The sequence below is a fragment of the Pongo abelii genome, chromosome 5, assembly GCF_028885655.2.
Source record: "Pongo abelii isolate AG06213 chromosome 5, NHGRI_mPonAbe1-v2.0_pri, whole genome shotgun sequence".
NCBI lineage: Eukaryota > Metazoa > Chordata > Mammalia > Primates > Hominidae > Pongo > Pongo abelii.
This window is the reverse complement of record NC_071990.2, coordinates 84,107,036-84,120,362: the sequence shown is the minus strand read 5'-3', so window position 1 is coordinate 84,120,362 and position 13,327 is coordinate 84,107,036. Positions and strand designations below refer to the sequence as shown.

General features: G+C 38.6%; 1 protein-coding gene across 1 annotated transcript in view; it reads left to right on the top strand.

Annotated features, from left to right (window-relative positions):
- ME1 (malic enzyme 1) overlaps positions 1 to 13,327 on the top strand; it is a 227,641-nt gene that overhangs the window by 19,402 nt on the left and 194,912 nt on the right. Inside the window, exon 2 of the mRNA XM_024248638.3 lies at positions 3,967 to 4,100. Within this exon, the coding sequence (XP_024104406.3) occupies positions 3,967 to 4,100 (134 nt within the window). The remainder of the gene's footprint in view (positions 1 to 3,966; positions 4,101 to 13,327) is intronic.

Genomic DNA, 13,327 nt, shown 5'->3' with positions numbered 1-13,327 from the left:
AGAATAGGGAAAGGAAAGAAAAGACAAAAAAGGAGAAAAACCAGGATCAAACTTAGCATATATGAAGATGTCTTTAGAGGATTAGATGTACAGGTGGTCTGGAAACCTAATATATCTATATAGACGTCTAATATTTTCAACTACATGAAAGACTTGGTAGAAATCAAATGACAGTTAGAACCTGCATGTATAATTTGGGTTAATTATCCTTTGTTGGATAGGCCCTGCAGGATAATGCTAAGGTAAAAATTCTTTGAAATATTTTACTTCAAACTTTACACATAACTGACCTGTTTACAAATTTCTACAAAATAGATCTCTAATGAATATGTCTCTGTTAGTATGAAAAATAGAACCTGTGGCTTAAATGAAATAATACAATATCCATTTTAAATTTTTCAGGGATTTTAAGATTTAAGTTTACTTATTCGTTGATGTTCTTTTAACTTATAAAGGGTAGTAATAGAATGTGAACCCAATCATGGGACTAGTTTTCTTTTTTTTTTTCCTTGAGACAGAGTCTTGCTCTGTCACCCAGGCTGGAGTGCAGTGGCGCAATCTCGGCTCACTGCAACCTCCACCTCCCAGGTTCAAGCGATTCTTCTGCCTCAGCCTCCCAAGTAGCTGGGACTACAGGTACATGCCAACACGCCTGGCTAATTTTTGTATTTTTAGTAGAGATGGGGTTTCACCATACTGGCCAGGCTGGTCTCAAACTCCTGCCTGCCGTGGCCTCCCAAAGTGCTGGGATTACAAGCGTGAGCCACCACGCCCGGCCCATAGGACTATTTTTCTCCCCAATCCTAGGATTTTAACTTGGCCCAGTTCCCTAGATTTCTAAGCCCTAGGTTTTGTTGCTGTTGTTTTTAAAAGAATTGAATTGGCACTTTAGTATGTTTTGGAAAATTTGGCTAACAGTGTATGGGAGTTTGTAGTTGCTAAACATCAAAGAATATAAAAAGATTTCCAGATGGCATTATCATTTACATGGCATAAGATATGGAGAATTGTTAGATTTAGGAATCAGTTTCAGTACATACCATTGGAAAATTTATGTTAAAAGACTGGCTAACTATAGCAATAAATGTCGTTAAGAGCCATTATTAAGGGAATGAAAGGGTATATGTTAGTACTTCTCACAAGACTTATCAAAATATTGATATTTTGATTATTATGTTTTTGGGCAGATTTTCAAGGCATAACACTCAGAAGTTTACTGCTTCTTCACATATATTTATATATTTTTGAGACTTTAGCTAGCTTTCCTTTCCCCTTTTCATTTTCTAGTTAGATAAAAATCTATTGAGTTTTCTCTTCTTTCTTTTTCAAATATATTACTGTCCATAATTTTGTTTCATTCCAAGGAGTTATTTCATGACATTTTGGTTTAAATGTTGTCTTCCCAGTTATATCTTTAACAAGTGAAGTTTGTCTTCCATTTTATAAATTACTTTTTCATACAGATATCTCTTGTTGCTTTGAATTTTAACAGTAATTTGCTCAGAATTAATATGCTAATCAGGTTTTTGAGCAGCAATTTAATAGATTTTATAAATTTTAATGTCTCTAAAATTGAATATTTGAAAATTTCCATGAATTCTAAATTTTCTCATAATAAATTCTAATGAATTATAAATATTCTATTGACTATGTTAAAATTTTATTGCAGCAAATTTCTGAGTTCTATTTATGTCAGGCACTGTTGTAAGCACTAGGGAGAAAGCAGTGAAGAAAACAATATTCTGTGGCCCCGTGGAGTTTTCATTCTGTTGTGGGGATGCAAACCAAAAGTAAAAAAGTAAATGGCAAGCAAAGACTTTAGACAATACCACAGATGTCTCCTGGTGCCAGCTGGAACTGCTGGGCAAAGGACTGACAGATTGTACCATCTGCCGTTTAGGTCCAGGAGAGGGTGATTGGTCCAGACACAGTTGAACATACTGGATTATCCTCTTGGGAAGAGACCATTCTGCTGCTATCCACACAAATTGAACTTCAGAGGATGCCCAACTGTAACAATGGGGGCTTTTGCAGCTATGAGAATGGTTGCTAATGAAAAATATCTTGCAACTGGACACCAGCTGTGGTGATAGCACTTAGAGACCTTATGAGAATTGAAGGTTGTGCACTGCTTCTTGCGCTGAAGATTCTGGAGCCACTGGTCCCAGCTAGCTCTTGCAGTTATCTCAGAGAGCTCTATCATGGCGTCATTCAGTGGACCAATTTGTCTCTCTTCAGTCTGGCCCTCAACCCAGGAGGCTAATTAAACACAAACCTTTCCATCATTGACATGAATTAATGGGTATATCTATATGAAAAATTAGAAGAAAGAGAGGATTGTTCATTCATTGACCTCTTTCACAAACTTCCTGGGGTTGGACATGTTTATTCCTAACCAATCAGGGTTTGTCATCTCCCTGTGGGATGAACCAAATTGTCTCTCCTTTCTCCCTAGTAATACACTTTATAAGTACTCAAGAGTCACTATTCTGTCATTGCAAGAAGTTTTCAGGGACAGAGGAATGATTGTAGAATCACTCAGTGCAAAGTTAATGAACACATTCTTACCCATCCAGGTTGATTAGAGATAGCAGTAGTTACAATGAGCAAAACTATCTTAGTCCATTCAGGCTGCCATAACGGAATACCATGTACTGGGTGGCTTATAAGCAAAATAAATTTATTTCTCACAGCTCTGGAGGCTGGGAAGTCCAACATCAAGGTACTGCAAATTTGGTGTTTGGTGAGGGGTCTGCTTCCTTATTTGTAGACGGTGGTCTTCTTGCTGCGTCCTCACATGGCAGAAGGGGTGACAAGCTCTCTGAGGTTCCTTTTATAAGGGTAATAATCCTATACATGAGGGGTCTGCTCTCATGACCTAATCACCTCCCAAAGGCCCTTCTTCCTATGCCATCGCCTTGGGGGTGAGGATTTCAATGTGAATTTTGGGGGACACAAATGTTCAGACCATAACACCAACTATCATATCATATTGGTGTACTTATCCTGGACCCAGAGGAACAGCAGTCATCGTTTAGATAAAGAAGTCTCTTGGGCTTCAGTGTCTCCAATCGGATGCCTCCCCAGAGGGACTCCTTATCCCAATCTACCACATCCGTAATGACTACGGGAGCTGCTCTGATATTACTTTGTCTTGTATTAATGCCAGCAAATATCTTAGGTCCATTATGATTTATGCATCAATGCATAATTTCTATTTAGTTTTCATGTTTTTGAGCTTCATAGCTTGTTATTATCATTTGTTTTATACAATCAATGTTCATGTAAACAGGTAACATAGGTATAATAATAGGGTTGTAATGGATATACTGAGGCTTTAGACAGGAGGAAGCACTTGAGATAAGACATGAAGGGCAGAAAAACAGGGAAGAATATCTTGACCATGTGCCATGGAAGAATAAAAGGGTGTGGTATGTATGGACAATGGTGAGAAGTTTTGTATGCCTAGGAGTGCATAAGAATCAAAGGCTACAACTTGGGAGAGGAGTGTTGAAACAGGTAACTCAGAATCGTATAAGGCATTTCCTGACCTATTTTAAAGTTGGAATCACAGCAGGTCACAGGTGACTTACTCACATTCATAATTTTAAAATCTCTTCTAATAATGACTTTTTATTTTTATATGTACTGACATTAATAATAATGTTTATATCTTCTTTCATTTTTGTGTCTTTAAGTAGTTTCCTTCCATTCATCATCTGATTTTATCCTAATAATCTCTGAGTGGCACAGCTCTGAAATATTATAGTATTCTAATTTCTACAGATAGGGAAACTGAGATATGGAGAACTTACATGGTTTACTCAGAGCCACATGGCCATGCTTCCAGTGACGCAGACTTCGGATTTTTAATTGCATGTACTTGTCAGATTTTATATGTATGCTTTTTGTCTATTTTCCTCTCAAATACTATTGTGCGTGTGTGTGTGTTTTTTTTATCTATAGGACTTGGCCTTTACCCTGGAAGAGAGACAGCAATTGAACATTCATGGATTGTTGCCACCTTCCTTCAACAGTCAGGAGATCCAGGTTCTTAGAGTGGTAAAAAATTTTGAGCATCTGAACTCTGACTTTGACAGGTAACACATTGCTGAAGGTGGTTTTTATATTTCTCTTATGCAGTTGTCTAGTTTATTTTTTATTGGGTGAGAAAATGAAAACATTTAATGATTTGGAAAGGGTAGCTAACTTTGAGGAGAATTTGCCTGTAAACACAATGATGTTTTTTAAAAATTTACTCTCTTTGGGAACATTTGAATGAAATAAAATTTTGCTTTCTAAACTGCATGCTCAGACAGACCACATTTATCATATGATATTGTAAAAGTAAATGATCAGGAAATGCCACCCTGAACACAACAAAACAGGTTAGAGTGGGTTTTAGTCAGACTTTAAGTATATTGTAGGTGAAAGCACACTTTTCTAGCCTCCAGTCTCTGTTCCAACACGGTTGCAAGTTTAGGTCACTTACTTTGGATAGTGTATTCAGTTTCTGTATTTGCACAAAGATAAAGATAATATTTTTCCCTACCTTTGGGATTAGATAACCTTAGATTGAAATTCTGTTCATGTCCTTTGCCCACTTTTTGATGGGGTTGTTTGTTTTTTCTTGTAAATTTGTTTGTGTTCATTGTAGATTCTGGATATTAGCCCTTTGTCAGATGAGTAGGTTGCAAAAATTTTCTCCCATTTTGTAGGTTGCCTGTTCACTCTGATGGTAGTTTCTTTTGCTGTGCAGAAGCTCTTTAGTTTAATTAGATCCCATTTGTCAATTTTGGCTTTTGTTGCCATTGCTTTAGACAATGAAGTCCTTGCCCATGTGTATGTCCTGAATGGTAATGCCTAGGTTTTCTTCTAGGTTTTTTATGGTTTTAGGTCTAACGTTTAAGTCTTTAATCCATCTTGAATTAATTTTTGTATAAGGTGTAAGGAAGGGATCCAGTTTCAGCTTTCTACATATGGCTAGCCAGTTTTCCCAGCACCATTTATTAAATAGGGAATCCTTTCCCCCATTGTTTGTCTTTCTCAGGTTTGTCAAAGATCAGATAGTTGTAGATATGTGGCGTTATTTCTGAGGGCTCTGTTCTGTTCCATTGATCTATATCTCTATTTTGGTACCAGTACCATGCTGTTTTGGTTACTGTAGCCTTGTAGTATAGTTTGAAGTCAGGTAGTGTGATGCCTCCAGCTTTGTTCTTTTGGCTTAGGATTGACTTGGTGATGCAGGCTCTTTTTTGGTTCCATATGAACTTTAAAGTAGTTTTTTCCAATTCTGTGAAGAAAGTCATTGGTAGCTTGATGGGGATGGCATTGAATCTATAAATTACCTTGGGCAGTATGGCCATTTTCACGATATTGATTCTTCCTAGCCATGAGCATGGAATTTTCTTCCATTTGTTTGTATCCTCTTTTATTTCATTGAGCAGTGGTTTATAGTTCTCCTTGAAGAGGTCCTTCACGTCTCTTGTAAGTTGGATTCCTAGGTATTTTATTCTCTTTGAAGCAATTGTGAATGGGAGTTCACTCATGATTTGGCTCTCTGTTTGTCTGTTATTGGTGTATAAGAATGCTTGTGATTTTTGTACATTGATTTTGTATCCTGAGACTTTGCTGAAGTTGCTTATCAGCTTAAGGAGATTTTGGACTGAGACAATGGGGTTTTCTAGATATACAATCATGTCATCTGCAAACAGGGACAATTTGACTTCCTGTTTTCCTAATTGAATACCCTTTATTTCCTTCTCCTGCCTAATTGCCGTGGCCAGAACTTCCAACACTATGTTGAATAGGAGTGGTGAGAGAGGGCATCCCTGTCTTGTGCCAGTTTTCAAAGGGAATGCTTCCAGTTTTTGCCCATTCAATATGATATTGGCTGTGGGTTTGTCATAGATAGCTCTTATTATTTTGAGATACATCCCATCGATACCTAATTTATTGAGAGTTTTTAGCATGAAGGGTTGTTGAATTTTGTCAAAGGCCTTTTCAGCATCTATTGAGATAATCATGTGGTTTTTGTCTTTGGTTCTGTTTATATGCTGGATTACATTTATTGATTTGCATATATTGAACCAGCCTTGCATTCCAGGGATGAAGCCCACTTGATCATGGTGGATAAGCTTTTTGATGTGCTGCTGGATTCTGTTTGCCAGTATTTTATTGAGGATTTTTGCATCAATGTTCATCAAGACATTTATGCAGCCAAAAAACACATGAAAAAATGCTCACCATCACTGGCCATCAGAGAAATGCAAATCAAAACCACAATGAGATACCATCTCACACCAGTTAGAATGGCAATCATTAAAAAGTCAGGAAACAACAGGTGCTGGAGAGGATGTGGAGAAATAGGAACACTTTTACACTGTTGGTGGGACCGTAAACTAGTTCAACCATCGTGGAAGTCAGTGTGGCAATTCCTCAGGGATCTAGAACTAGAAATACCATTTGACCCAGCCATCCCATTACTGGGTATATACGCAAAGGACTGTAAATCATGCTGCTATAAAGACACATGCACACGTATGTTTATTGTGGCACTATTCACAATAGCAAAGACTTGGAACCAACCCAAATGTCCAACAATGATAGACTGGATTAAGAAAATGTGGCACATCTATACCATGGAATACTATGCAGCCATAATAAATGATGAGTTCATGTCCTTTGTAGGGACATGGATGAAACTGGAAATCATCATTCTCAGTAAACTATCACAAGAACAAAATACCAAACACCGCATATTCTCACTCATTGGTGGGAATTGAACAATGAGAACACATGGACACAGGAAGGGAAACATCACACTCTGGGGACTGTTGTGGGGTGAGGGGAGGGGGGAGGGATAGCTTTAGGAGATGTACCTAATGGTAAATGATGAGTTAATGGGTGCAGCACACCAGCATGGCACATGTATACATATGTAAGTAACCTGCATATTGTGCACATGTACTCTAAAACTTAAAGTATAATAATAATAATAATAATAATAATAATAATAATAATAATAAAAAAGAAATTCTGGCTCTATCTCACTAGCAGTAGATCCTTGAGCAACCACTACAGGCCCTGCCATCGTGACTGTAACTGCTTTGCTGTCTGTTTTTGACTCCACTCTGTCTTACCAAAGTACTAAGCCTTTGTAGACCTTAGTTTTTTTCATCCATGGATTAGAGAAAACAACAGCTATTTGAAAACATTGTTGTGAGGGTTAAAAGAGGTAGCCAACTCAATGTCAAATAAGTATTGGTGTTAATCAGGGTTCTCCGAAGAAACAGAGCTAATAGGATGTGTGTGTGTCTGTGTGTGTGTGTGTGTGTGTGTGTGTGTATAAATGAAAATATAAATATAAATGGATAGAGAGAGAGAGAAAGAAGGAGAGAGAGAAGGCTTGTTAAATCCAAAATCTTCAGGTAGGTTGTCAGGCTGAAGACTGAAGGAAGAGTTGCAATTGCGTCCAAAGGCAGTGCACTGGCAAAATTTATTTTTGCTAGACAGGAGGTCTGTCTGTGCTATTAAGGCCTTCAGCCATTTGGAGGAGGCCCACCCACATTTTGGAGGGTAATCTGATTTATTTAAGTCCACCAATTTAGATATTAATCTCATCCAAAAACACCTGTGCAGAAACATCCAGAATAGTGTTTGCCCAAATGGTGATACACCATGTTTACTATGGATTGAATGTTTGTGTCCCCCTGCAAATTCGTACATTGAAATCTAATCCCCAGTGTGATGTTATTTGGAGGTGAGGACTTTGGGTGATGATTAGGTCATAAAAATGGCACCCTCATGAAATGGGATTAGTACTCTAAAAAGAAGAGGCCAGAGTACCAACGAAAAAAAGCCCAGGATCAGATGGATTCACAGCTGAATTCTACCAGAAATATAAAGAGGAGCTGGTACCATTCCTTCTGAAACTATTCCAAACAATTGAAAAGGAGGGACTCCTCTCTAACTCATTTTATGAAGCCAGCATCATCCTGATACCAAAACTGGGAAGAGACACAACAAAAAAAGAAAACATCAGGCCAATATCCCTGATGAACATCGATGTGAAAATCCTCAATAAAATACTTGCAAACCGAATCCAGACACATCAAAAAACTTATCCACCACAATCAAGTCGGCTTCATCCCTGGGATGTGAGGCTGGTTCAACATACGCAAATCAATAAACATAATCCATCACATAGACAGAACCAATGATAAAACTCACATGATTATTTCAATAGATGCAGAAAAGGCCTTAGATAAAATTAAACATCCCTTCATGTTAAAAACTCTCAATAAACTAGGTACTGATGGGACACATCTCAAAATAGTAAGAGCTGTTTATGACAAACCCACAGCCAATATCATACTGAGTGGGCAAAAGCTGGAAGCACTCCCTTTGAAAACCGGTACAAGACAAGGATGTCCTCTCTTACAACTCCTATTCAACATAGTATTGGAAGTTCTGGCTAGGTCAATCAGGCAAGAGAAAGAAATAAAGGGTATTCAAATAGGAAGAGAGGAAGTCAAATAGTCTGTTTGCAGATGACATGATTTTGTATTTAGAAAACCCCATCCTCTCAGCCCAAAAACTCCTTGAACTGATAAGCAACTTCAGCAAAGTCTCAGGATATCAAATCAATGTGCAAAAATCACAAGCATTCCTTCACACCAAAAATAGACAAGCAGAGAGCCAAATCATGAATGAACTCCCATTCACAATTGCTACAAAGAGAATAAAATACCTGGGAATACAGCTAACAAGGGATGTGAGGACCTCTTCAAGGAGAACTGCAAACCATTGCTCAAGGAAATAAGAGAGGACACAAACAAATGGAAGAACATTCCATGCTCATGGATAGGAAGAATCAATATTGTGAAAATGGCCATACTGCCCAAAGTAATTTATAATTCAATGCTATACCCATCAAGCTACCATTGACTTTTTTCACAGAATTAGAAAAAAACTACTTTAAATTTCATATGGAACCAAAAAAGAACCTGCATAGCCAAGAAAATTGTAAGCAAAAAGAACAAAGCTGGAAGTGTCATGCTACCTGACTTCAAACTATACTACAAGGCAAGAGTAAGCAAAACAACATGGTACTGGTACCAAAACAGTATATAGACCAATGGAACAGAACAGAGGCCTCAGAAATAACACCACACATCTACAACCATCTGATCTTTGATAAACCTGACAAAAACAAGCAATGGAGAAAGGATTCCCTATTTAATATATGGTGTTGGGAAAACTGGCTAGTCATATGCAGAAAACTGAAGCTGGACCCCTTCCTTACACCTTGCACAAAAATTAACTCAAGTTGGATTAATGATTTAAACATAAGACCTAAAACCATAAACCTAAAACCTAAGACCTAAAACCCTGGAAGAAAACCTAGGCAATACCATTCAGGACATAGGCATGGGCAAAGACTTCATGACTAAAACACCAAAAGCAATGGCAACAAAAGCCAAAATTCACAAATGGATCTAATTAAACCAAAGAGCTTAGGGCTTCTGCACAGCAAAAGAAACTATCTATCATCAGAGTGAACAGGCACCGTATAGAATGGGAGAAAATTTTTGCGATCTGTCAATCTGACAGAAGGCTAATATCCAGAATCTACAAAGAACTTGAACAAATTTACAAGAAAAAAACAACTCCATCAAAAAGTGGGCAAAGGATATGAACAGACACTTCTCAAAAGAAGACATTTATGCGGCCAAAAAACATGAAAAAAACCTCATCATCACTGGTCATTAGAGAAATGCAAATCAAAACCACAATGAAATACCATCTGACACCACTTAGAATGGCGATCATTAAAAAATCAGGAAACAACAGATGCTGGTGAGGCTGTGGAGAAATAGGAATGCTTTTACATTGTTGGTGGGAGTGTAAATTAGTTCAACCATTGTGGAAGACAGTGTGGCGATTCCTCAAGGATCTAGAACCAGAAACACCATTTGACCCCACAATACCATTACTGGTTATATACCCTAAGAATTATAGATCATTCTTCTATAAAGACACATGCACATGTATGTTTACTGCAGCACTATTCACAATAGCACAGACATGGAACCAACCCAAATGCCCACCAATGATAGACTGGATGAAGGAAATGTGGCACATATACACCATAGAATGCTATGTAGCCATAAAAAAGAATGAGTTAATGTCCTTTGCAGGGACATGGATAAGCTGGAAACCATCATCCTCAGCAAACACAGGAACAGAAAACTAAACACCGCATGTTCTCACTCATAAGTGGGAATTGAACAATGAGAACACATGGACACAGGGAGGGGAACATCACACACCAGGGCCTGTCATGGGGTGGAGGAAAGGAGAGGGAGAGCATTCGGATAAATACCTAATGCATGCAGGGCTTAAAACCTAGATGACAGTCTATAGGTGCAGCAAACCACCATGGCACATGTATACCTATGTAACAAACCTCACGTTCTGCACATGTATCCCAGAACTTAAATTAAAATAAAAAAATAAAAAAATAAAAGAGGCCTAAGAAAGCTGCCTTTTCCTTTCCCTCATGTGAGGATGCAGCGAGAATGTGCTGTCTATGTGGAATGTGTCCTTATCCGGCTCAGAATCTGCTGGCAGCTTGATCTTGAACTTCCTGGCCTATAAAACTATGAGAAATCAATTTCTGTTGTTCATAAGCCACCTAGTCTATGGTATTTTTGTCATAGCAAACTGAATGGACTATGACACCACCCATATGCATCTCCTCAAATCACACTTAATCTTTGAATAAAGGCAATAACAAAGTCCATACTTCCACCTAACACAATACAACTATCTTGCATACAACCAAAAATGCACCAACCCTATCCTCAAAAGAAGATGCCAAATCCTTGGGTGATGTTTACTCTCGTCGATATTCCTTAACTTAAACACTATGATGTAATATTAGCAGTACTTAAATACTATGATGCAGAGTCAGTATATCTTATGTTATCAGATAAGGTGATAAGAGAAGGAAGAAAATGATATTTTCTGAAATTTGCATATGGATTTTTGCTTATATATGTATACACACATATTAATAGCAAAACAAGGGAGAAATACTTATGGCAATTACAGTCTTCTTTTTCTTTAGTTGATCACATGGTCATAGCTGGTATTTATAACTACCTTTTTCCATGACCCAATCCATATCCCCTTTGCCCTCAGCAAGTATCTCAGCTGATTGTGGTTCTTTACCTGGTGAGGGTGACTCAAACCTTCAATCCTGAATGGTCTGGGCCATTAGTAATCTTGCTTGAATTGGATTGTTGTTTTCATTAGCTTTAATCACAGGGCATGGTATTACTAGGAGCTACCCTAAGGGATCTCCTGTATTTCAGACATACTCTCTCTCGCCTCCACTGTAGTGTTAACAGTTTAGTTTCCTCTTGGTAGTCAGGATCAATTTTTCCCAGCCAGCACAGTAACTCTTTTCTTGGCCTGTTAATTCAGGGGCATGTGGTGCTCAAAGTGGTCAGGGGGCAGTCTTAATTTCCTGTTCAATGGATTTGTTATTGTGTCTCTTGATGGAAACATTCTTCCCTTTGGAATGAAGACCTCTAGACCAGCAGAGCATAAAGTCACAGGGGTAGAAAGGAGAAATTTTGCTAGTGTGACACTAGGGTTGTTAGTGAGAGGTGCCATTTCCATTTCCACCCCTTGATTCCTAGACCTGTGAATCCTGGCTATGAGAAAAACAGCACCATTTTTTGGACAGCACATACAGCCTCCTGGAGAACCTTGCCTCAGCTTTGCAAGGTATTGCCACTTTGCTGGTACTGTAACTGTGTCTTCAAAAGTACATTCCACTGTTCTGTCAAGCCAGTTGCTTCAGATTGTTGGGAAACATTGTAAAACTAGTGAGTTTCATGAGCATGTGCTCATTCCCCACATTTCATTTGCTCTAAAGTGAGTACCTTGATCAGGAGCAACGCTGTGTGGAATATCATGATGGTAGATAAGGCATTTTGTAAGTCCATGAATAGTAGCTTCGGCAGGAGCATTGCATGCAGGGAAAGCATATCTAGTTCCAAAGTAAGGGTCTATTCCAGAAAAAAAAAGTTGTCCTTCCCATAATGGAAGCTGTTGAGTGTAACGAACTTGCCACCAGGTAGCTAGCTGGCTGATTACCCTGGAGAATGGTGCCGCATCAGGGAATCCGTGTTAGTCTCTGCTGCAGATTGAACACTCAGAAGTGGCTATAATAGCCAGGTTGGCCTTGGTGAGTGAAAGTCCATGTTGCTGAGCCTATGCATAACCTCTATCCCTGCCACCATGGCCACTTTGTTCATGAGCCCAGTGGATATGATGGGGTGGCTGGGCAAAGAGGCTTACTCAGTTTGTCCGACGTGTATACAGTTGCTTCTTTTTAAACTCCTTCACAATCTTCTCTTTCATTTGTTCCATAACATCTTCCTTTAGCTGCTTGTGTCCTTACTTTATATTCTTTTCCTGGGCCATTTTATCAGCTACCTGCTAAGAGCTGGTGACCTTCATCTATTTGCTACAGACTGTTCCTCAATATATATTGAACATCAACTCAGTGTCAGGTACTCTTTTAGATATTGGGGTTATAGGCAATGATCTCTGACCTCATGAAATTTACATAAATTATTAAAAATTATTATTATTTTTAGAGAGGGTCTCACTCTATTGCCCAGGCTGCAGCGCACTGATGTGACCATAGCTCACTGTAGTCTCAACATCCTGGGCTCAAACAGTTCTCCTGCCTCACCCTTCCAAGTAGCTAGGACTACAGGCATGCACCACCATGCCTGGCTTATTTTTAAATACAAATTATTAAATTTTGTAAATAGTAATACAAATTGGTAAATTATAAAATACGTTAGAAAATGGCTAGTGTCTTGGGATGGGGAAAATAAAGGTAGAGCAGGGTAAAGAGGAGCAGGGTAAAGAGGAGCTGAGAATGCTGAGGGGAGGTGTGGCCAGTTTGCATTGTTGAGTAGGGTGATAAGGGTAGCCTCCATTGAGAAGGTGAGTTTTGAGCAAATAATCAAAGGCGGTGGAGCAGTTAGCCATGAAGAAATCTGAGGAACAGTGTTTTGTAGCTGGCATGTTCGAGAATCAGCAGGGAGACTTGTGTCTAGAGCAGAATGAGCTAGGGAAAGAATGGTAAATTGGGAAAGGAAGTTATCGAGGTAATGGGCGGTTGATTAGGTATGGCTTTGTAGCCTACTAAAGACTTCTGCTATACTATGAGTGAAAAGGGTAGCCTTTTGAGGTTTTTGACCAGAAGAGCCACATGATCTAAGCTATAATTTCAGAA